The sequence below is a fragment of the Anguilla rostrata genome, chromosome 6 (genome assembly GCF_018555375.3).
Source record: "Anguilla rostrata isolate EN2019 chromosome 6, ASM1855537v3, whole genome shotgun sequence".
In the NCBI taxonomy this organism is placed as follows: domain Eukaryota; kingdom Metazoa; phylum Chordata; class Actinopteri; order Anguilliformes; family Anguillidae; genus Anguilla; species Anguilla rostrata.
The window spans coordinates 57,218,599-57,241,491 of NC_057938.1; the positions used below are offsets into that span (position 1 = coordinate 57,218,599).

Here is a 22,893-nt window from a genome sequence, read left to right on the forward strand (position 1 = left end):
CAACAGAGCGTGACAGTTGACATATTTCATCTTCCTAAAACCAAGTTAAAGCACCAGATGAAACATGGATTTATAAAAAGTGAATTATTAGAGATGCAAGACACTGAATCAACACCTGCATTATTACAATCAACACAATATCATTATTCCAATTAACACTGTGTCATTATTCCAATTAACACTGTGCCATTATTCCAATTAACACTGTGCCATTATTCCACAGACAGGTCGTTGCGCAGGAGAACCAAATGGCCACGGCAAAGCAATGCTCTGCCTGCGTGCCGGTGGGAATCCGGTGGGAATCTGGCGGGAATGCTGCGGGAATGCTGCGGGAATACTGCGGGAATGCTGTGGTGGAGGAGGGAATGTCGCCGTGTGCACAGCAAACACCGAAACAAGGATATGGAAAGCACACAAGGTCTACTTTCCCTGTGGACAGATGGATTCCAGATGACACCTTAGGCCTCAAAGGTGAGGGAATATCCTCCCGTCATCAAACAGAAGCCAGGGCCCCGAGCACTTCACACGTTTGACGTACTTGAGCATAAGAAAACAGAGCGGCCATTACATGAGGCCGAAGTCAACAGTAGCCCAGATACGGAGTTCTCCAACAAGCACACTCGGAAAACTGCATTTGCATGTCCAACACTATTACTAAGTACTGCAGATATATTGCCCAATATTTACAACATAGCAGTCAATCATTAAACACTGGAATCTTACATTTTACTGAATCTCCACTGTAGTGTAGGTTTCAGAATAGTAGAGCATATGGCCCTGGAGATTAAGAGCAGAGACTCACGCCCCCTAGAGGAGGCAGCGATTAACTGCTGGGTCAGAGGAGTGCATGGCATGCAGATTAACATGAGTACAAACACTGCGGTGTGCAGATTAGCATGAGTACAAACACTGCAGTGTGCAGATTAGCATGAGTACAAACACTGCAGTGTGCAGATTAGCATGAGTACAAACACTGCAGTGTGCAGATGTGCCTCTGGCATGACCTGCAGCGCTGCTGTGATCCTCGCGGGAAAGTGTGCACAAGCTAATTTGACTCGGAGCGAATGGCTTTCTGGATGAACAGGGAGGGGAGGACTTTTGAGCCGACGGCATCATTGAGCTGCCCTCACTCAGTAGAGGCAGTAGCTCAGCATGCATGTGCTATTGTGCTACAGGGCAAAGCGTCCCACACAGTGTAAATCTATTCACAGTCAAATAATCCTAAAACAGTGATAGTACTTAATTTTTCTCTGACTATTCACAGAACAACAAAAACAAGAACATTAACAAAAATAAACATTCAGATCTTACATTTAATAACAGTATATTGAACATATTTAAAGAAAGAAATATATAAATATAAATATATCTTACAACACTGTGCAGCATTCAGTCCGGCAGAGAACCGGATTTGTCACAGCCACGCCTACCAGCGGGAAGAACAGAGGCGCCTGGTTTGAGTTACCAATCAGCCCAGGGGGGTGCACTGCCAACGAAGCTCAACATACCCAGGGTTTCTTTGCGCTATCTGGCTTCACAAAACCAAACAACCGCAATCGCGCTTAACTGGTATTGCGAAGGTGGTTGTCAACTTGCTAAGTGAACACAGGCTTTGTTCAGCAAGCTCTGTGCCTGCGGTGTCTGTGAAAAAGAGCCTATAGCAGTACAGCACGGACCGCTCTCGAGCAGTGCTTTTGTCACCTGAGACTGATGGAAAAGACTGATGCGGACGGATGTAATGGATGGATACGCAGAACATAAACAATCTTAATGTCAATAAGTAACACCGTTGCCGCCAGCAAAGCCTGGGGCAAACAAAATGTGTATGTTTGTTAGTTAATATACCTTATTTACCTTAGCACTCGCTACGGCCTAGCTCAGAGTAAGACGATTGTCTGGCATCGGAGGTGCGTTCAAACACGCCTGGCATGTCGAAGTGCCTGAGCAAGACACCTATCTATCCCAATGCTCGGCGAATGAGAGCTCAATTGTAAGCGCTTGGATAAGCCTATATAAATGCAGTCATTACCATTACCATTTACTAACGAATACATCCACTCCATAATGCCTAAGCTATTCTTTTGTGACAACATCATTTAGACTCCTAACCTTATATTACATAGATCCTTTAAAATATTGCCTTAAACAATCACACCAAAGTTTATTCATGAACTCATTGCAGGACTTTAACCATTGTCCCATAGTTAAGGGAAGCAGATATGGACGCGTAGGGTTCAAGAAGCTACAGCCTACTGTACTCCCTCCGTTTAGAATCTGCAGTAGCTATATCCTTCGTATAGTGTGTCTACGGAGAAAGCCACAGGATTAATTCGGTCTCTAAATAATCCCCGCCCTGCTAAAACACCCCAGAGCTCTACGACATCTTGCAGGAATGGAGATGATTGGTCAAAGCGCGGTGCGTTTATATGGTTCAGTCTGAGAGCCTGAACATCACCTGCCCCGGACCAGGTTAGCCGTGCAGCGCGAGTTACCATGGCGATACAGCCGCATTTAGAGTGAGTCAGCATCAGGCGACAGAAAGCCCAAAAGCGTTAAAACTTAAACTGGCTCCCTAACACCGTAACCTCGCTTCGCAGTACACCCCTCCGGTGCTTACAGGTGTATCACTCTCCACGGGACGGGGCCGAGACCGGGAGCACACACAGAGTGCGAGTCTGGTTTTCAGTTTGTTTTTGTTGGAGCACAAATTATAATATTAGGCTGTGACGTCAGCTGGTATTGACAGCACTGCAATTCACACCATTAATACATTCAGGCACTTGGGACTTTGGAGGAAAAGGTAAGAAAGGGTGACTAAAACTCCTAAGTGTGACAGAACTGAGAGAGAAGAAACCCTCTTATACGTGTAAGGTTTGTTTCTATATCAGTGTTACATGGTCTTGTCAGTACTTGCATTTCTGTATCCAGGCTTGTGTCAGGATTATTTGTATGTTTTTATAACAAGGTCTTATTGAGTCAGTATTATTTGAGACTGACAGACATTTCAGTCATTCACTAGAGCTGCACCTGCTCTGGAATTAAATTGGTTCTGCCACTTTACGGTGGAAAAACGTCAATGAAACATTTTTCTGCAGATACAAACCGTCAGGAAGGCTGCATAAAACTGCTGGTAACTATAATTTCTCTACTGCTTCTCTTGAAAATACATTCTTTAATACAACATTAAACAGTATTTTAAAGGCCCTATGAAATATATTCTATTAATCCTTTTATTACATTGTGGGTCCAATTCAGTTTTAATGCATCTGATATACTGATTAACTTATTTTTCTCTTTTTATAAGTTTTACTCATTGGGGGAATGCAGGACAGTTTGGGTAAATGGTGTTTTTATGGTCACCATTATGAAACACAAAAATACATCAGATTATTTACAATGGTTATGTCAAGTTGATTAATGTGATGTTGTGAAAAGCTTGGCTGCCAGCTCTGCTTTCTTTCTGTCTTTGTTGTTTTCGTTTATTGTTTTCACCCGGATCCCATGAGGAACCCATTAGGATCCCGTGAGGAACCTGAGGCATTTATCTGATTTTGTGTTGGTGTGGGTGTGCGCTCTCTCTCTCTCTGGTGAGCGTAAAAACACCATTTACCCAAACTGACCTGCTACATCATCATGTGTTTAAAGTGTTCACAGACCTTCCCCAACATTGCGTATGCAGCCTTCCTGATGGTTTGTATCTGTAGAAAAATGTTTCATTGACGTTTTTCCACTTAAAGTGGCAGAACCCATTTAATTTCAGAGCAGGTGCAGCTCTAGTGAATGACTGAAATGTCTGTCAGTCTCAAATAATACTGACTCAATAAGACCTTGTTATAGAAACATACAAATTATCCTGACACAAGCCTGGATACAGAAATGCAAGTACTGACAAGACCATGTAACACTGATATAGAAACAAACCGTAAACCTATAAGGGGGTTTCTTCTCTTTCAGTTCTGTCACACTTAGGAGTTTTAGTTGCCCTTTTTAAAAATTTATTTAACTATTTTCATCCAAATTCCCAAGTGCCGGAATCTCCTTCTTTATCATTAATGGTGTGAATTGCAGTCCTGTCAATATTATCTATTACTGTTTATTACCATTATTATTATTATTATTATTATTATTATTAATAATAATAATAATAATAATAATAATAATAATCAGCAGTATCATCTATTTCTTTATCATTGCAAAGTTGAAGAAGAATAGAACTTGAAAGATGCATTAACCTTCATGCCTTGAACTTGAGCTTTCCTGGAGAGAAAGAAAAAGCCCACAGCTCCCAGTCCAGCGGCTGCCGCTGCGGTCTAACGGCAATATTAGAGGGATAAATTACAGAGAGGATGTGCAAACCCTGCAGGTCGAACAAAACGTACCTTAACCGTCAGAACAGGAGACTTCAACCGACCGGATCCCGAAGCAGCAGAAGACTGGTGTTGTGTGTCTCTGGGAGAGGATCTTAAAAACGCTACGAGTCACACACTCGCCCCTTCGAATCACACCAGTAGCCATCTCGCTAATTGATAGGATAACCAGCTATTTAGTGGGCGTGTAGGTGAACTTATTTGTACAGGTGTCTATAGGCATTTATTTGAGTGGGCGCGCCCAAGTAAAGGGCACAACATCGTCAACACAAGCAGGTCACTGAACTCGTTGCGGAAAATTCTCCCCCCCCCACCCCCCCCAAAAAATATTCTTAAGAAGTACAGTACCTTTGTCACGGTACAGTATTACTGCCCTCTAGTGGACAAAATATTACAACGCTACGTTTGCTCTCCTAGTTTGTACTGATGTCTTGGACAGGTGATCCGGAAGACGCCAGCGCAACGTCTTCCTTCGGCTCCAAGCACTCTGTCAGAATACTGATGCTGGACCATGACTGTACACCATACCCTAATCATCACTGGCTTTTCTTTGAAAATAGGATTGTCTAAACTGAGAGCAGCTGGCCAGAGTGTTGTTTGGGCTTGCATTAGTGCGTCTGTCTGTCTAAACACAATTTTCAAAACCCTGGCTTAGCAGCACATTTGTCCGATGAAATTTCACACAGGATAAGATGTTCACTCGATGTACATCACCAACAACGGATTTATACGGCTTAACTCACGGGGAAAAGCTACGATTATAAAATAGGATTGCCAACTATAATTCTTATTTAAACCGTCATAGCATTGAAATGTTATGGAAAATAAATAAATCCTCAATTATAAAAACAGAATTTACAGCAATGCCACTTCGCCACCATAAACGGGCAATCACAGCACCGTTATCGGAGAGCGTGCGTGTGCACGAGCGCAGTCCTGCCACTGCTCTTCAAAACACTGGCGAGACCTGGGCGAGCATGCGCACAGTACAATGTTCTAGTTTCATTCACACACAAAGCGACGCAAATATCAGCTTGATTTTTTATTTTTTTATTTTTTTATTTTTTCACAGTTTTTTGACGATAAAGACCACGCGAGCGTTTTTGCATTACTTTTTTCGTCGTTCCACTGGCGACGTTTTACGGTTTTCCGAGAGCACGAGCCAAACAATGAAGAAACGTTATGCGGACGTTAGCAAGCCACGGAAGATGAAAAAGGCGAGGATATCCGAGCGGATTTCTGAAAGGTAAGGAATAGGTGGCGGAGCTTTTGTTGTGGCCGAGCTTTGTGTGGTGCGCGTCACCTCAGGCTCACCTGGCAGGGAGAATGTTACATTGATCCATTTCTTGTTTGATTTTAAAAGAGACGTTTTCGAGTTGGCGTTGCACTGGCAGAACAGGCTGACAGCTGCCAACTTGAAATGTTATTGCATGGAGGGTACTTGCCAAATGTGAATCTTGCATTAATCCTTCTCATAAATATGTCTGATATGTCAAGCATGAGAAGTCATTGGAGCTAGCATGATCTTTCAGCAAAAATATCCCCAGAAATATAACTAATTGTTTTTATTATTATTATTATTATTATTATTATTATTATTATTATTATTATTATTAACGATAGCCAGTGATGATGGTGTTTGACTCTATGGCAGCGTCGTTGGGGTAGCCATTAAGTACTTTAAGTGACAACATGTCTAGACCGCAAGACAATTCAGTTTCCGCTTGGAGACGAGACAAAGGGAGGAACAGCGTACCTGAATGCGCATCATTTAGATCGATCTGTGCTGAAGACTCTAACACAAAGAGTCGGCGTGCAAACACGGCACTACACTGGCGCCGTACGGGAGATGCGCTCTATAATTATCAGTAAGTATAATAATGAAAATTCGATTAGCTTAATAATAGTCGTTTTTTAGGTGAACAGCACACCCGCGATGTAAAGCTACTCCGTGTCTTTATGACCTATAGATTATTCATCATTTAGCCATTAAACAGAATATGGCCCACGGGTCGTCGAGTGAAAGGTCAGTCTTCCGAACACCCCTTGCATGTCATCCGGATGTATCGCAAGGTGTCAGTCGGAATGTGTCCCTCAATCGATTTCAGTCGTGTAATCAGAATCACCCACCAGACAGTTTTTGGTTTCATATTTGCTTTTGCAAGCCTGAGAAATCTGTAGAATTCTGATCCGTGTTTTTCTTTCCACATTCCATCAGCCCTAAATATATTGTTGTCATGGTTACCCAACATAAACTGGGCCGGAACACAGTGGGCTTAATGGTGCGGTCTTGTGAGTAACTACAGCGCGAAGGGAAGACCGAACAAAGGAATCGTGTGAACGATCGATACGGGTCACACTGAGTCAAATAAAATATACTTTTGAACGTGGGTGTTTTCTGACAGTGTAGTCGACAGAGACAATAGATAGTTTCGGCCTGTATGACGTAAACATGTTTCTAATTCAGAATTTTTTAAGCCAGCTTTTGCATGAGCGTTAGGTACGCACATTTTACAGCTGTATTAGCAAATATCAAGTTACATTTACACAGTTAGATAGTTTCATTACAAATCTAAGCTCGTCGATCTCCCAGATTAGATGAATGTGTAGTGGCCTTTGTTGCATTTTGAATTTATTGTCAAGAACAATGAAGTCGCGTGCGGCGCGGCTTGAGGCCTCACATTTGTGTTATGTGACGTTGGCCTGCCCCAGAACGTAAATATGACCATTGTAATCACCGCGTGGGTAATTTGAGAAACGCATTGGCCATAGTTCATCATTCATTAGTGACATAATTAAAACTGGAATCCACTGCACTGGAAGCAGCCCTTACCGGGGTGTCAGTTAAGATCATGCCTGCAGCATTAAAACAGCGAATCTTTGGGTGAACTGTGCTCTGACATATTGCAGTTAAACACAAATGTTGTTGATATTGACGTCTGTCCTGCAAAACAAGCACTCGTTTATTGAATATTGAATATACGATCCGTTACAGTATGTCAGGTTATTACATTTTTGAAGAGAGTTGTGCTCTTACATCTGTTTTGTGTGTTTTTCAGCGCTTATACATTCCTGAAGTTTGTGATGGTGTGGATCCTGGTGCTCTTGGCGGACTTTATTCTGGAGTTCAGATTTGAGTACCTGTGGCCATGCTGGCTGTTTTTCGGGAGCGTGTACAGTACCTTCCATTGCCATGGTCTGGTAAGCATGCTCCCTCCTCTGCCATCAGCACCTGACCAGTGGGGTTGTGTCTTTCCTGGCAAAGGTCAACCATTTGTACTGCAGATTTGTACTGTTAATTCATACATATGCTCTTTGTCTCAGTCTTGTAAGTTTACTATGGAGCAATGGAGTGAGATTCAATGCAGTTTTAACTCCAGTCCTGGAGGGGGTGCTGTGTCTGCAGGTTTAACTCCAGACCTGGAGGGGGTGCTGTTGCCTGCAGGTTTGCAGTGTTAGAGCTTAGGTCTTTGTTTGACTAAAATCCACACACTTTGTTTCCAAAGCCTAACTTGGGTGCTCATTCACTAAACCTGCAGACACTGCTGCCCTCCAGGTCTGGAGTTAAACCTGCAGATGCTGCGGCCCACCAGGACTGGAGTTAAACCTGCAGACACTGCTGCCCTCCAGGTCTGGAGTTAAACCTGCAGACACTGCGGCCCTCCAGGTCTGGAGTTAAACCTGCAGATTCTGCGGCCCTCCAGGACTGGAGTTAAACCTGCAGACACTGCGGCCCTCCAGGTCTGGAGTTAAACCTGCAGATTCTGCGGCCCTCCAGGACTGGAGTTAAACCTGCAGACAATGCGGCCCTCCAGGACTGGAGCCTGTATCTGTCCTAAGTTCACCTGTATGAATTAAGCTTATATCTGCCCTAAGTTCCCCTGTATGAGTAAACAGATGAGTGATCCTGGCCTTTCTCTCTGTTCCAGGTTATTTGCATGGTGTTTGTGTGTGCCGCGTTCACTCTTGATGTTTTCTGTTTGATCTTTGTACCTCTGCACTGGCTGTTCCTCGCGGCAAGCACCTACGTCCTGTTCAACTACATCTGGCACACAGGTAAACACCTGTACTCACGCACAGGCATCCGCCTGCGTCTCACCACCCGTCAGAGCCAGAGGCGGGCAGCGGAGTGTGTTTGTTGTTAATGGTTAAGGACAGTGTGCAGCTTGGCTGCTGTTTGATAAATGCATTTATCAGGAGGCCGTCAGTCAGTATTCTGCAGTTTAAATGCTTAACTCATTGATTGTTGTTTTGAGAAGTGTCTTAGCGTTGTGATTGGTTTAGATGATCAGTGCTGTGATTGGTTTAGAGGGTCAGTGCTGTAATTGGTTTAGATGATCAGTGCTGTGACTGGTTTAGAGGCTCAGTGCTTCGATTGGTTTAGAGGATCAGTGCTGTGATTGGTTTAGAGGCTCAGTGCTGTGTTTAGTTTAGAAGGTCAGTGCTGTGATTGGTTTTGAGGCTCAGTGCTGTGACTGGTTTAGAAGCTCAGTGCTGTGATTGGTTTAGAGGCTCCGTGCTGTGATTGGTTTAGAGGCTCAGTGCTGTGATTGGTTTGAGAAGCGGCTCAGTGCTGTGATTGGTTTAGAAGCTCAGTGCTGTGATTGGTTTAGAGGCTCAGTGCTGTGACTGGTTTGAGAAGCGGCTCAGTGCTGTGATTGGTTTAGAAGCGGCTCAGTGCTGTGATTGGTTTAGAGGCTCAGTGCTGTGATTGGTTTTGAGGGTCAGTGCTGTGATTGGTTTACAGGCTCAATGCTGTGATTGGTTTTGAGGGTCAGTGCTGTGACTGGTTTAGAAGGTCAGTGCTGTGATTGGTTTAGAGGCTCAGTGCTGTGATTGGTTTAGAGGCTCAATGCTGTGATTGGTTTAGAGGCTCAATGCTGTGATTGGTTTGAATAACGGCTCAGTGCTGTGATTGGATTAGAGACTCAGTGCTGTGATTGGTTTAGTGGCTTAGTGCTGTGATTGGATTAGAGACTCAGTGCTGTGACTGGTTTGAATAGAGGCTCAGTGCTGTGATTGGATTAGAGACTCAGTGCTGTGATTGGTTTAGAGACTCAGTGCTGTGATTGTTTTAGAGGCTTAGTGCTGTGATTGGATTAGAGACTTAGTGCTGTGATTGGATTTGAGACTCAGTGATGTGATTGGTTTAGAGGCTTAGTGCTGTGATTGGATTAGAGACTCAGTGATGTGATTGGATTAGAGACTCAGTGCTGTGATTGGTTTAGAGGCTCAGTGATGTGATTGGTTTAGAGGCTCAGTGCTGTGGCTACTTTGAGAAGCGGCTCAGTGAATGTTTTGGTCTTTGCAGAGAAAGGGCTCTGCATGTCCACGGTGTCGCTCTGGATCCTGCTGGTGTACACTGAGGCTCTGCTCAGGTTCAAAGACCTGAGGAACTCTCACGCCAACCTATCACACCTGTTTGCTGCTCACTGGTGCGTATGACTGTGTGTTACTGTAGCGCTCACACACACACACACACACACACACACACACACACACACACTCAGTCACTCACACACGCACACTCACATGCACTCAGTCACTCACACACACTCACGCACACTCACGTGCACTCAGTCACTCACACACACACACACACACGCACGCGCACACACACACTCAGTCACTCACACGCCGGTACTCACACACACACACACACATAGAGGTCCACACATTGGCTACCCAGAGTGGTGTTAAAACGAACCTGGTTTATGTGTCTCTGTTAGCATTGGCTACCCGGTGGTGTATAAACTAACCTGGTTTGTGCGTCTCTGTTAGCATTGGCTACCCGGTGGTGTATAAACTAACCTGGTTTGTGCGTCTCTGTTAGCATTGGCTACCCGGTGGTGTATAAACTAACCTGGTTTATGTGTCTCTGTTAGCATTGGCTACCCGGTGGTGTATAAACTAACCTGGTTTGTGCGTCTCTGTTAGCATTGGCTACCCGGTGGTGTATAAACTAACCTGGTTTGTGCGTCTCTGTTAGCATTGGCTACCCGGTGGTGTATAAACTAACCTGGTTTGTGCGTCTCTGTTAGCATTGGCTACCCGGTGGTGTACCTGGGCTTCGATGCGACGTGTTACCTCAGCAGTGTGGTGAAGCTGCGCACGCAGCGAGCCGTCCGCAGCGAGAACGACTTTCACATGCGGCTGCTGCAGCAGTCTCTGCCGACCACCCTGCAGCTCTACCCCAAGTGTGTGACAGAGGGCAAAGAAGGTAAGACAGCACTGTACACCCCCTACTCTTTAAGGTAAGAGAACACTGTACACCCCCTACTCTTTAAGGTAAGAGAACACTCACCCACCTGTACGCCCCCTACTCTTTAAGGTAAGAGAACACTCACCCCTGACGCCCCTATCTCAGTAGAGAACCACTGTACCACCCCTAACTCTTTAAGGTAAGACAGCACTGTACACCCCCTACTCTTTAAGGTAAGACAGCACTGTACACCCCCTACTCTTTAAGGTAAGAGAACACTGTACACCCCCTACTCTTTAAGGTAAGAGAACACTCACCCACCTGTACGCCCCCTACTCTTTAAGGTAAGAGAACACTCACCCACCTGTACGCCCCCTACTCTTTAAGGTAAGAGAACACTCACCCACCTGTACGCCCCCTACTCTTTAAGATAAGAGAACACTTGACGACCTTTATGCCCCCTACTCTTTAAGGTAAGAGAACACTCACCCACCTGTAAGCCCCCTACTCTTTAAGGTAAGAGAACACTCACCCACCTGTACGCCCCCTACTCTTTAAGGTAAGAGAACACTCACCCACCTTACGCCCCCTACTCTTCAAGGTAAGAGAACACTGTACACCCCCTACTCTTTAAGGTAAGAGAACACTCACCCACCTGTACCCCCCCTACTCTTTAAGATAAGAGAACACTTGACGACCTTTATGCCCCCTACTCTTTCAAGTGTCAATCTGTAATTGTTTCATATTAACTTTCTGGACCACCAGTCAAAACCACCAAAACCAGGAAATTAAAGATAGCCACTTTAATTGAGCAGATCTGCCCCCCGTAGTGGACGGGCGCTTTGTGTACCCCGCCCTAACGCTTCTGCTCTGTGCTCAGGTTCCAAGTGGAGGGTGAAGGCCGATTTGGGACAGTATCAGTGCCAGGGCGGGACCCTGCCGTCCGATGAGGGGGGTGTCCTGGACTGTCTCCAGATCGGAGGGTCTCAGAGGAGGACAGACGGGGAACTGGAGGAGGGGAGGGTGGGCGGGGCTAGCCCCCTGGGGCTGGAGTCTGAGCCCAGGGAGAACCTGCGGGGGGGTGGGGCAGAGCTGGCCGACGTCCCCTGTGCCCTGGAGGGCGTGGCCCTTGAGGAGCAGGGCGCCAAACCCCCCAAAACCTCCAAGCTGCCCTCCCCCCGCGTGCGCCGGCCACCCAATGGCATCAGCAGCTTGCCTTCCACCAGGCCCGACAGGAAGCAGAAGGGCGGAGCCAAAACCACCAGCCCCAACAGAGAAACACTGGACAGGAGCTCCACAGCCATTCAGAGCTTTCACTCTGACCAGATCACCAAGTGAGCATCTCTGCTCCTGTATGTGTGTGTATAGTTTGAGCGTGTATAGTGTGTGCGTGTAGTGTGTGTGTCTGTTTGTGTGTCTGTTTGTGTGTGTGCGTGTATAGCGTGTTTATGTGTATGTCTGTGTGTGTGTGTGTTTGTATAGCGTGTTTATGTGTATGTCTGTGTGTGTGTGTCTGTGTGTGTGTATAGTGTGTGTGTGTATATAGTGTGTTTATGTGTGTGTCTGTGTGTGTGTGCAGCATGTTTATGTGTATGTCTGTGTGTGTGTGTGTATAGTGTGTGTGTATGTCTGTGTGTGTGTGTGTGTGTGTGTCTGTGTGTATGTACGCTCACTCTGTGTGTCTGGCTGCAGGTTACAGCAGGATCTGCGCAGGCTGAAGGCAGAACTGCAGGCCAGCAGGCAGACAGAGCAGGAGCTGCGCAGCCACGTCTGCAACCTCACCAACAGCGAGCGGAGCCTTCGACCGGAACTGTCCCTGCTGCGCCAGGCCAACCAGCTGCTGCAGAGCAAGTACGTTTCCCCTCTGCCTGCTCTGTCTCCCTCTACAGGCCAGGCATGTGTATTACCACCGCTGCTCTTCTGGAAGTTTAGGTGCTGGAGTCCGAAGAGCTGCAGGGTCTGCTGGGGTCCCCAGCCCAGGTTCCTCTGCTGGGTTTTATTGTTTTTCAGCACTTAATTAAATTAATTTAAATTGAATTTAAGCAGCTGATCAGACACTTGCTGGTGGGTTGTTGGTTGTATAGTTGTACAGACGGGGTTGCTGGTAGGTTGTTGGTTGTATAGTTGTACAGACGGGGTTGCTGGTGGGTTGTTGGTTGTATAGTTGTACAGACGGGGTTGCTGGTGGGTTGTTGGTTGTATAGTTGTACAGACGGGGTTACTGGTGGGTTGTTGGTTGTATAGTTGTACAGACGGGGTTGCTGGTGGGTTGTTGGCCGTAAGAACATTTGTGAATCTCCCTCAGGATTCTGTGTCTGGTGAAGAGCAAACAGAAGGACAAACAGGCGAGTGCTGTGCTGGAGAAGAAGGTGAGGGTGGAGGTGGAGGCGCGCTCAGCTGCTGAAAAACAGCTCACGGAAATCCAGTCCCGCAAGCTGGACGAGCCGTCTGCCCTGCCACATACCACCATGCCGCCCGCACACAGGTACGGCCTCACCCTGCCGCCCGCACACAGGTACGGCCTCACCCTGCCGCCCGCACACAGGTACGGCCTCACCTGCCATGACAGCTCACCCTGCCCGCACACAGGTACGGCCTCACCCTGCAGCTGCACACAGGTACGGCCTCACCCTGCCGCCCGCACACAGGTACGGCCTCACCCTGCCGCCCGCACACAGGTACGGCCTCACCCTGCCGCCCGCACACAGTGCTGCACAATCGGCCTCACCCTGCCGCCCGCACACAGGTACGGCCTCACCCTGCCGCCCGCACACAGGTACGGCCTCACCCTGCAGCCGCACACAGGTACGGCCTCACCCTGCCGCCCGCACACAGGTACGGCCTCACCCTGCCGCCCGCACACAGGTACGGCCTCACCCTGCCGCCCGCACACAGGTACGGCCTCACCCTGCCGCCGCACACAGGTACGGCCTCACCCTGCCGCCCGCACACAGGTACGGCCTCACCCTGCCCGTCCAGTACGGCCTCACCCTGCCGCCCTGCACACAGGTACGGCCTCACCCTGCCGCCGGTACACCAGGTACGGCCTCACCCTGCCGCCCGCACACAGGTACGGCCTCACCCTGCCGCCCGCACACAGGTACGGCCTCACCCTGCCGCCCGCACACAGATACGGCCTCACCCTGCCGCCCGCACACAGGTACGGCCTCACCCTGCCGCCCGCACACAGGTACGGCCTCACCCTGCCGCCCGCACACAGGTACGGCCTCACCCTGCCGCCCGCACACAGGTACAGCCTCACCCTGCCGTCCGCACACTCTTCAGCTCACAGTATGCACTCTTCAGCTCTCAGTATGCACTCTTCAGCTCACAGTATGCACTCTTCAGCTCTCAGTATGCACTCTTCGGCACACAGTATGCACTCTTCAGCTCACAGTATGCACTCTTCGGCACACAGTATGCACTCTTCAGCTCTCAGTATGCACTTGTCAGCTCTCAGTATGCACTCTTGAGCTCTCAGTATGCACTCTTCGGCACACAGTATGCACTCTTCAGCTCTCAGTATGCACTTGTCAGCTCTCAGTATGCACTCTTGAGCTCTCAGTATGCACTCTTCTGCTCTCAGTATGCACTCTTCGGCACACAGGACTCACAAGACTGTTTTAATGTGTACCAATGTTTTTTTTAAGTCTTTTTAAAAATTGATATCACATTTGTCATGCTTGATTTTTTTCTCATGTTTTAAAAAAAATAGTGGTTTGTATTTGTGTCCTAACGTAGCCAGATACTTGGGTTTATAATGCTGTATGTTTCTTTCTGTGTGGCCTGCATGAAAACTCTTCTGGCTGAATTCGATGCTTTCTCTGTGAGCTGAAAGGCTTGTGTTCTCTCCAATAGGCAGGATCATTCAGAGATGCAGGCATTAAAGAGAAAAGCTAAAGAACTAGAGACAGAATTCTCACATCTGCAGCAGGAGTATCAGAGGAAAGAGGGTCAAACTGTAGCACTAGAAAAGGAAGTGGAGGTAAAAAAGTAACAATAATTTATATTTTAACTATGCATTTGGCACAAAAAGTCTGTGAGTTCAAAGTTCTGTGTCTTGTTTCTGTTAAAGTGGTATTTGGTTGTCTCCATTTTGACAGTTTTGTGATTTTTGTCATTTGTGTGAGCTGTTTCTGGAGGTGAAATGCAGATTTTTGAATGTGACGTGTGACAGTGTTCTCCCACATTTCTGGTGCTTGTGGGCTTCTTTCATGTCAAATTGATGTTTTTTATAATATCATTGTGATATCCTGTTTAGCTCCTTTATTTATACAGTGCATAACTGTTGTTGTGCATGGAATTCATATTTTCAAAGCATGTATGGCATAAGAAGATACAATACTCCAGGTGAATTTTGTTGATTTATACAGTTAAAAGACATGCTATCATTAAATGCGTCTGAATGTTTGTCATGAATTGGGTATTAAACTATGCAGAGTGTGAATCCCTACATATGCTTGGCTTTGTTGCCCTCTAGTGTACACATGGGAAATGCATTGAAAAACATTTCTGAGCTGATGTAGACCTATGGAAAATAATGTAAATACAAGAGCTAACAGTCCATAAGCTCAGGAATCCCTTTGACTTACTGTGTAAACACGGAAAGAAGCATTACTCCACCCTGTGTTCTTGTCCGTTTTGTGTTCGGGGCATATTTTTGTTTTGTAAAGGGTAGCTGTTTATGCCAGAGGCTTAGAAGGGGTGCTCATTTTGTGTTTATTTTGGCGTGCTCATAATCAGCAAACAGTTGAGACCTAAGAACCCAAGTGAGGTGAGTTACCTGTGTAAACTAATTAAAGTGCTGAGAAACAGTGAAAGCCCTCCAGGACTCAGTGTTGTATGAACAGGAGGTGGCGTGTTGTTTGAACAGGACACTGTGTGTTGCGGGAGGGGTGTAATGTGTGTGTCCCCCCCCAGGTGCTGTGTAAACAGAAGGGGACGGGGCAGGAGGCGGAGCTGCTTCTCTCCGCCCTCTCTGCATTGCAGGATAAGACTCAGCATCTGGAGTATAATCTAAGCGCCGAGACACGCATCAAACTGGACCTGTTCTCCGCGCTCGGCCACACCCGCCGCCAGCTGGAGATAGCGCAAGGTTTCTCCCACCGTTTATATTTACCCACCTTTTATATTCACCCGCTATTTATAATTACTCGCCTTTTATATTCACCCGCTATTTATATTTACCCTGCACATTTATATTCACCCACTGTTTATATTTACCCAACTTTCATATTCACCCGCTATTTATATTTACCCAACTTTTGTATTCACCCGCTATTTATATTTACCCGCCTTTTATATTCACCCACTGTTTATATTTACCCTGCACATTTATATTCACGCGCTGTTTATATTTACCCTGCACCTTTATATTCACCCGCTGTTTATATTTACCCTGCACATTTATATTCACCCGCTGTTTATATTTACCCTGCACATTTATATTCACCTGCTGTTTTTATTCACCCGCAATTTATCCGTACAGGATTAGTGTTGCAGGAGAACGTCAGTAATATTTTTATCATTGCACATCGGCTGGCAATTTGCATGGGAAAAGCTTTTCCTTTTATTACTCCCCAAAATTACTGAGGTGGCGTGCCTCTTTGGCTGTTCCCAGGTGTAGGCCTGGTCCTCTAGATTCCTACTGGGGAAAATAGAAACAAAAAACACAATACAACACGTGTGTTATGTTATAAAGAAGAAAAAAGATTTTTATATGTTTATTTGAGAAATATATGAAAAACTGAAAATGTTTGTATATATATATATATATATATATATATATATATATATATATGTATACATAAATATATAAATATATATGAAATATACAAGTAGAAAAATCTTTCAGAAATAGGAAGTATTATAAAAATGTATGCAAAATAGTTGTAATTCACAATAAATATGAACACGTTGGTCCAGATGGTAATAGAATGATCAGAGGACCTTGGATTCTAATCCACGGGCCCAGTAGAAATCACTGACACGCTCGCAAAGAGTCAGGAAGTCCGGTAAAAATCACTGACATGCTCGCAAAGAGTCAGGAAGTCCGGTAAAAATCACTGACACGCTCGCAAAGAGTCAGGAAGTCCGGTAAAAATCACTGACACGCTCGCAAAGAGTCAGGAAGTCCGGTAAAAATCACTGACATGCTCGTAAAGAGTCAGGAAGTCCGGTAAAAATCACTGACACGCTCGCAAAGAGTCAGGAAGTCCGGTAAAAATCACTGACATGCTCGTAAAAAATCATGAAGTGTAATGTGTGAAGCTGCATGATTCCCAGTCTTTGCAGAATCTTAAGATGTGAGCACCTCTAGTACTAAAACCCATGATTTAGGACTGATTGTTAAATGTGAGAGCGTGTCTTTAATTGTCTAGAAGTGGTTTAGTGTATGGGAGGCATTAGTTTCAGTGAAGGGAAGTCTTAATGCTGCAGCATACAATGACTTTCTACAGATTTGTGTGCTTCCAACTTTGTGGCAACAGTTAGGGGAAGGCCCTTTCCTGGTTCAGCATGACAATGGCCCCATTCACAAAGCGAGGTCCATAAAGAAATGGTTTGCTGAGTTTGGTGTGGAAGACCTTGACTGATCTGAATGCAGCCCTGACCTCTACCCCAGCAAACGCCTTTGAGATGAATTGGAACACCGACTGTGAGCCAGACCTTATGCCCAACATCAGTGCCAGACCTCACTAATGCAGGCTGTTTTAGCACCAAAGGGGGAACTCCATATTAAAATCCATTATAATCCCTGTAAATATTCATATTCACTCTGCACGTTTATATACACCCATATACGTATGTACGTACTTTTATTTCTATATATGATACCATGTTGCTTCTACACCATATCTTCATATTCCTCCCTTATCCTTTGTTTTTCTGTTTTTCTGCCGTTATGTTTTATAGTATGTAGTAATGGTACTCGTGTTTGCGTGTATGTTTAATAGTATGTGTAGATGATAAATATTTAATGTCAGGGTGTATGTGTGTGTGCACTGCTAACGTGTCCCTGACTGTCTTCGACAGCTTTGTGTACACGACTTTATTCATGTACCCGCTGTCACTCATCACTCTCCTCCCCTCCTCCCTCTCTCCCTCCCCTCCTCCCTCCCTTCCTCTCTCTCTCTCACAGGAACAGTAATGAAACAGGACCAGGAGATTGGAGAGATGAAGCAGAAGATAGCGGAGGTGATGGCTGTCATGCCAGGAGTCACGTATGCCGCCCCGCCCCCCATCGTGCCGCAGTATCTCACAAAGTTCCCCAACGTCGCCCCCTGCAGGCTGGAGCCTGGCGCGCTCATGTACCAGTGTCTGAAAAAGTAGCCCCGCGGACGAGAGCCAACAGCAGCCTTTTTAAATCATCGAACAGACAGACACGAACAGCGGGAAAACGAGGACAGACAGACAGACGGACACGTCTGAGAGACGGACGGCGGGAGGCTTTCTCCGGCACGCTGGCTCTCCATTGGCTGGGAGCGGAGTCAGCGGTGCGGTGCGGTGCGGACGCGGTTTTCGTCGGCGCGCTACAGACTAACGGCTCTACGCAGACACAGACAAACTCAGAGCCGTTCAGCTGCTCCACATCCTGAGCGAGTATGCAGGCCAGATTCAGCACTGGGGGGCCAGATTCAGCACTGGGGGGCCAGATTCAGCACTGGGGGACAGATTCAGCACTGGGGACAGATTCAGCACTGGGGGACAGATTCAGCACTGGGGGTACACCTTTCCGCTAAGCCCCCCCCCCCCCCCCCCAGAAAAAGACTCAACTTTATTCATATGTTCTTTTGACTATAATTATGGAATAAGACACAATATGTCAGGAATGTGCCATATATTTAAATATTTGCATTATTGCCATTTTCTTACATATACTCACAGGCCTAATTCTGTCTGACAATAATTGGCTTGTTTTAATATGATTAACCGCATTTTAGACCATTAGTGCATACAAGTGTCCGATATTTAAAACATCAGTGATCACGGAGGGCTGTTGTTTGATGTGCATTCATATTGCATAAAATCCACAGTGTTGCTTGAACATGTTGTCATTGGCAACTTAAACCTGTGCCTGAAATTTAGAATGTGTAATATACAATACATTTGATAAAAATGGCAATATGTTTTATTTATGACACGTTTTGAAATATTAATATTTAATGTAAACCTCTGATATGTTTCACATCCTGGTCTGAGGCCCAGCCCTGAGGCCAGGATGCAGAGAGAGGTGTTTATATGAATCAAGCTGTGAAGTTCAGATGAGTTCAAAGGCTGTGGCTGCACACCTATCTATCTCATAGTCTAACAGTGGTTTTAAATTTATCCATGTTGATGAAAATCATATTTAAAAGAACAAGATTCATTTTTAGTGATATATAATAAGATTTTTGGTAGTTCATCTATGTGTTGATCATACAATTATGCAATAATGACTAATCAGATTTTGAAAAAATGCTTTGCTTCAAGATGCAATGAACCCATGACAAAACTCTGTTTTGCTGATTCTAACGGGTTTCAGATGTAACACAGAGGATCTGTGCAGCGCAGCCGAATTTGAACTTTAAAATGTTTACGAGTGTTATGAAGAAGAAAAAGACCGTAGACACAGAAAACCTCTCCAGATTTGCCTCCATCCGTTTAAAAACACATTTGTTTAGTCTTTGTGTAAGATCCATGTTTTGAAGCAGTGAGGTGATATGTATTCTGCAAACATACAGACTCTGCCGCTGTTCTTCGCCAGCTTTATTTTCGTTCTTTTACCTTCTGCCGAGTCTGATTACAGGTGAGGCAGGGAAAGAGCTTGTTCCTGTGGGCGTCGGCCGTTTGAAGTCACAGGTGACGTACCTGTCACTGTAGGCTATGTGTGCACGCTCGCCTGGCTGTGACTTCTGTGCTCGGGTTTGACAGATTTGGGTCAGTTGACTTTTAGGGTTGGGGGTATGGGGGGGGGGGGTTATTAATTCTGAAAGCAGACTCCTTCCATCTCTTTCAAACTGTTCTTCCTCTCTCATTTCCCTGTATTCGCAGACAGCTAGTTTTCATATTTAGCAGACAGCTCTGTTTTTGTAGGAAGTGATGTTATAGACAGTGTTTCCTTCTATAAACAACCATGTCAAAGTCAGCCACAGCAGATTATGCACATTAGTTATGGAGTACGATACTTCCCCCACATCCCTCCACACCCCCCCCCTCCCATTTTCATGTTTTAAGTGTTTATTTTAAATGGCAAACAGTATTCAAGGTGACTTAAGAACAGGTGAGGTGACAGCAGGCGCCATGCGACTGTGCTGGCTGCTGGAGCGTGTAGCGTCCAGTGGTCCTGGTGAGGATGTGGGCTGAGTGAGGAAGTGTGGAACACACTGAGGCGACGGGTTTATGGGGGAGTGTGCAGATCACAACCCGTAGGCCTCAGTGAGTCCCCGCTGTGAAGCACAGATCCTGAGTGAGGATTGCTGTGCGGCCATTTTGTTTCAGCCTGTGAGACGTTTCAACACCTCGACAGTTATTTGAATTGATAGCACGGTGGAATGGTGTACAGGTACGTGTTTGTGTTGTGTTGTACCAATCAGAGACAGCACAGTGGAATGGTTTTGAAGTACGTGTTTGTGTTGTGTTGCTCTGATGGGAGACAGAACGGTAGAATGGTTTAAAGGTAGTGTTTGTGTTGTGTTGTACCAATCAGAGACAGCACAGTGGAATGGTTTTGAAGTACGTTTTTGTGTTGTGTTGCTCTGATGGGAGACAGAACGGTAGAATGGTTTAAAGGTAGGTTTGTGTGTGTGTAAATCAGAGACAGCACAGTGGAATGGTTTTGAAGTACGTGTTTGTGTTGTGTTGCTCTGATGGGAGACAGAACGGTAGAATGGTTTAAAGGTAGTGTTTGTGCTGTGTTGTACTGATCAGAGACAGAGGAAGGAAGAGGAAGAGACTGAGACACAGGCAGGAGGAGAGAGAGAGATTTTAACAGACAGCAGTGGCGCCAGTCTATGGGTGGGGCTCAGACAACAAACAGCTGATTGCAGTGGGGAAAATACCATTCTAATCTGAACACTGAATACAACAGTCTTCTTAAGAATTTGAATTTTGAATCGATTTAGCATTTTTATGTCACTTTTATGTTGTTTTATGTTTCAAGTTTTCAAGTTTATTTATATTTATATAGCACCTTTCATGCAAAAAGCAGCTCAAAGTGCTGTACAATGGCTTCGTTGACCTTTGTATATTTAACCACAGGTAGTCATTACTTTTACTAAAATTTTGGTCAGATTTTGCTGTGGGTATTTATTTCCCCCTGCAGAGTAAAATGTCAGTGTTAAATCAGCTCTTCCATACGGCCCCTGTGGGACTCTGTGCTCTGTTAGGGCTGAATTAGGACTGGATGTTTTACACTGGAGCGTGTCTGCATGTTCCATGACTTTGTGCTGGGTTTGCTGGATATTTTGAACACAACAGATGTCTGAACTACTGTTATGTCTTGCATTGCCCAAAAAATGGATCATATTCACAGAGATCATATTCACTATATAATATTGTCAGTCTTTTTTTTTTTTTAGCTTTGTCTGCGCTGTGACATCATTCAGTGTTACCAGACAGGCCGAAATATACAACCCAATGTACAGGTACCTGTCGGCCCGTTTGACAAATGCAGTCTTAGTCCAATCCAGCTATTCTGCGTCCGTGAAAGAGATGTACACATTATTCCTTAGTTCAACACTCACATTTTGAGCGTTATATTTACACAACCAAAAAAAGGAAAAAAACACTCTAAAAACTATGAAGTGTGCCGTCATCCTGTCCTCTTTTTTCCATAATTATGTACGTAAAACTACGGGGTCTGTTGCTGTGTGTGTTGATAACAGCTTGTCTTGTTCTTAAAGGAAAATGGCTCATAAAAGCAGGAAGATACTTGTTATTGGAAGGTTATGAAGAGGAGATATGCAGATGGGGGGGGGGTTATTTACCTGTCTGCAGGTATCAGAGGCAGCTGTGCTCCGAGACTCTGGGTCAGGCAGCTACAGCCTCCTCCTGCACTCAGGACCCACTCTGACGGACTCCTGTCTGTGCCACAGGTAACGTCCTTTTATGTGAGGTGCTCAATTTTTTTACTCTTTTCTTATAATGTTCTTTTTAAAAAAACAAAAATTTAAAAAAAGTATTGTGGAAAAATGTACCTGCAATTATTTGTAAAATAATATTTACAATTTTATTCGATTGTTGTAATTGTTTTGGTAGTTTTTTTATTTATCAGTGTTTAAAGTAAAGACGTTTTGTATATTTAAGATAATATTTTTCATGCTTGATGTTCAATTCATATAAATGCTTTTCTTATTATTTTTATATGTCCACGTTTCTGCTGTATGAGGACCTGGATGTATCTTTTCACCTGTGATGTGATGTAACTCTGGTTGCACTTTCTGTGAAAGGTTCTGCATAAAAACTACCAAATGCCTTCATAAGCCCTACATAGGCATTCATAACCATGCATGAGTATTAAGTATAGTTATTGTACCACGTAAGAGATCAGTCTGGTGCCAAATTCTGTTTCACAAGTGAAATATGAATAAACATCAAACCCATACCAATCAGCAAAGACAGCCATGGAGTTTACTCCATCTGTGACACAAGCGTCCATGACATACAGGTCTGTTATATGTGATGGGCAACACACCCCAATGATGATCTGTGTTCTTATGAATGCTCATATGGAGGTTATGAAGGCTTATGAAGGCATTACACTTATACCAGGACTGGATCAAATATCCATTTTAAATACTTTGATGAGATGCTGGTAAAACATCCTTGTAGATCCCTGAGAATTTTATAAACAAAACATGTTACTAACCAAAACATACAGCTTTCTAAAAGAATAATTTTTGTTCTGAATATTGGTGGAAATAGTTAGATTTGGATTAATTTTACTGTTGTGTAAAGGCTTAAGGGTCATTCCAGAGGTTATTTGACACAGGCCTGGTTCTTACAGAGGACCTTCCATAGAAACAGTCACCCTCATGTGTAGTATAGCGTTCTGACATTACTGTAAGGGCTTCTGGCTTTTTGTCCACACCTTTTGGGAACAAATGCCAATAAAACATTTTCCAAACCACCGGCCACTTGAGTGAAGTGTGTAAGTGAGCCTGAAGTCTGCGTGTGCTGTTTCTGCAGGATGTGTGAATTTTGGATATTCTGCTTACCGGACAGTCCCACCAGGGCCACAGTGGCTATCATACATTTTACAGAAAGCATATTTTTATTTTATTTATATTTTTCATTGAAAGATTTGATGCGCACACAAAGGTAAGTTAATAGTTCAGTCCAATCCAA

The 22,893-nt window shown here is 45.0% G+C and overlaps 1 protein-coding gene across 5 annotated transcripts; it reads left to right on the forward strand.

Moving 5' to 3' along the window:
• The first annotated feature begins 230 nt into the window (after positions 1 to 230).
• On the forward strand, positions 231 to 22,675 carry si:dkey-12h9.6 (macoilin-1). 5 transcript variants are annotated; one of them, XM_064340882.1, is made up of 12 exons: positions 231 to 471; positions 5,440 to 5,613; positions 7,427 to 7,568; positions 8,297 to 8,423; positions 9,679 to 9,802; positions 10,409 to 10,587; positions 11,450 to 11,903; positions 12,262 to 12,420; positions 12,875 to 13,054; positions 14,428 to 14,554; positions 15,490 to 15,664; positions 17,708 to 22,675. In XM_064340882.1, exons 2-12 carry the CDS (start codon positions 5,537 to 5,539, stop codon positions 17,896 to 17,898), a joined length of 1,935 nt encoding a protein of 644 aa, XP_064196952.1. In that variant the 5' UTR covers positions 231 to 471; positions 5,440 to 5,536; the 3' UTR covers positions 17,899 to 22,675. The 5 variants fall into 5 exon arrangements, 3 of the variants coding, with proteins under 3 accessions (XP_064196952.1, XP_064196950.1, XP_064196951.1); XR_010330738.1 differs by lacking the exon at positions 231 to 471 and adding an exon at positions 17,058 to 17,224 and having other exon boundaries at positions 5,103 to 5,613; positions 17,708 to 17,796; XM_064340880.1 differs by lacking the exon at positions 231 to 471 and having other exon boundaries at positions 5,103 to 5,613.
• Positions 22,676 to 22,893: the final 218 nt, after the last annotated feature.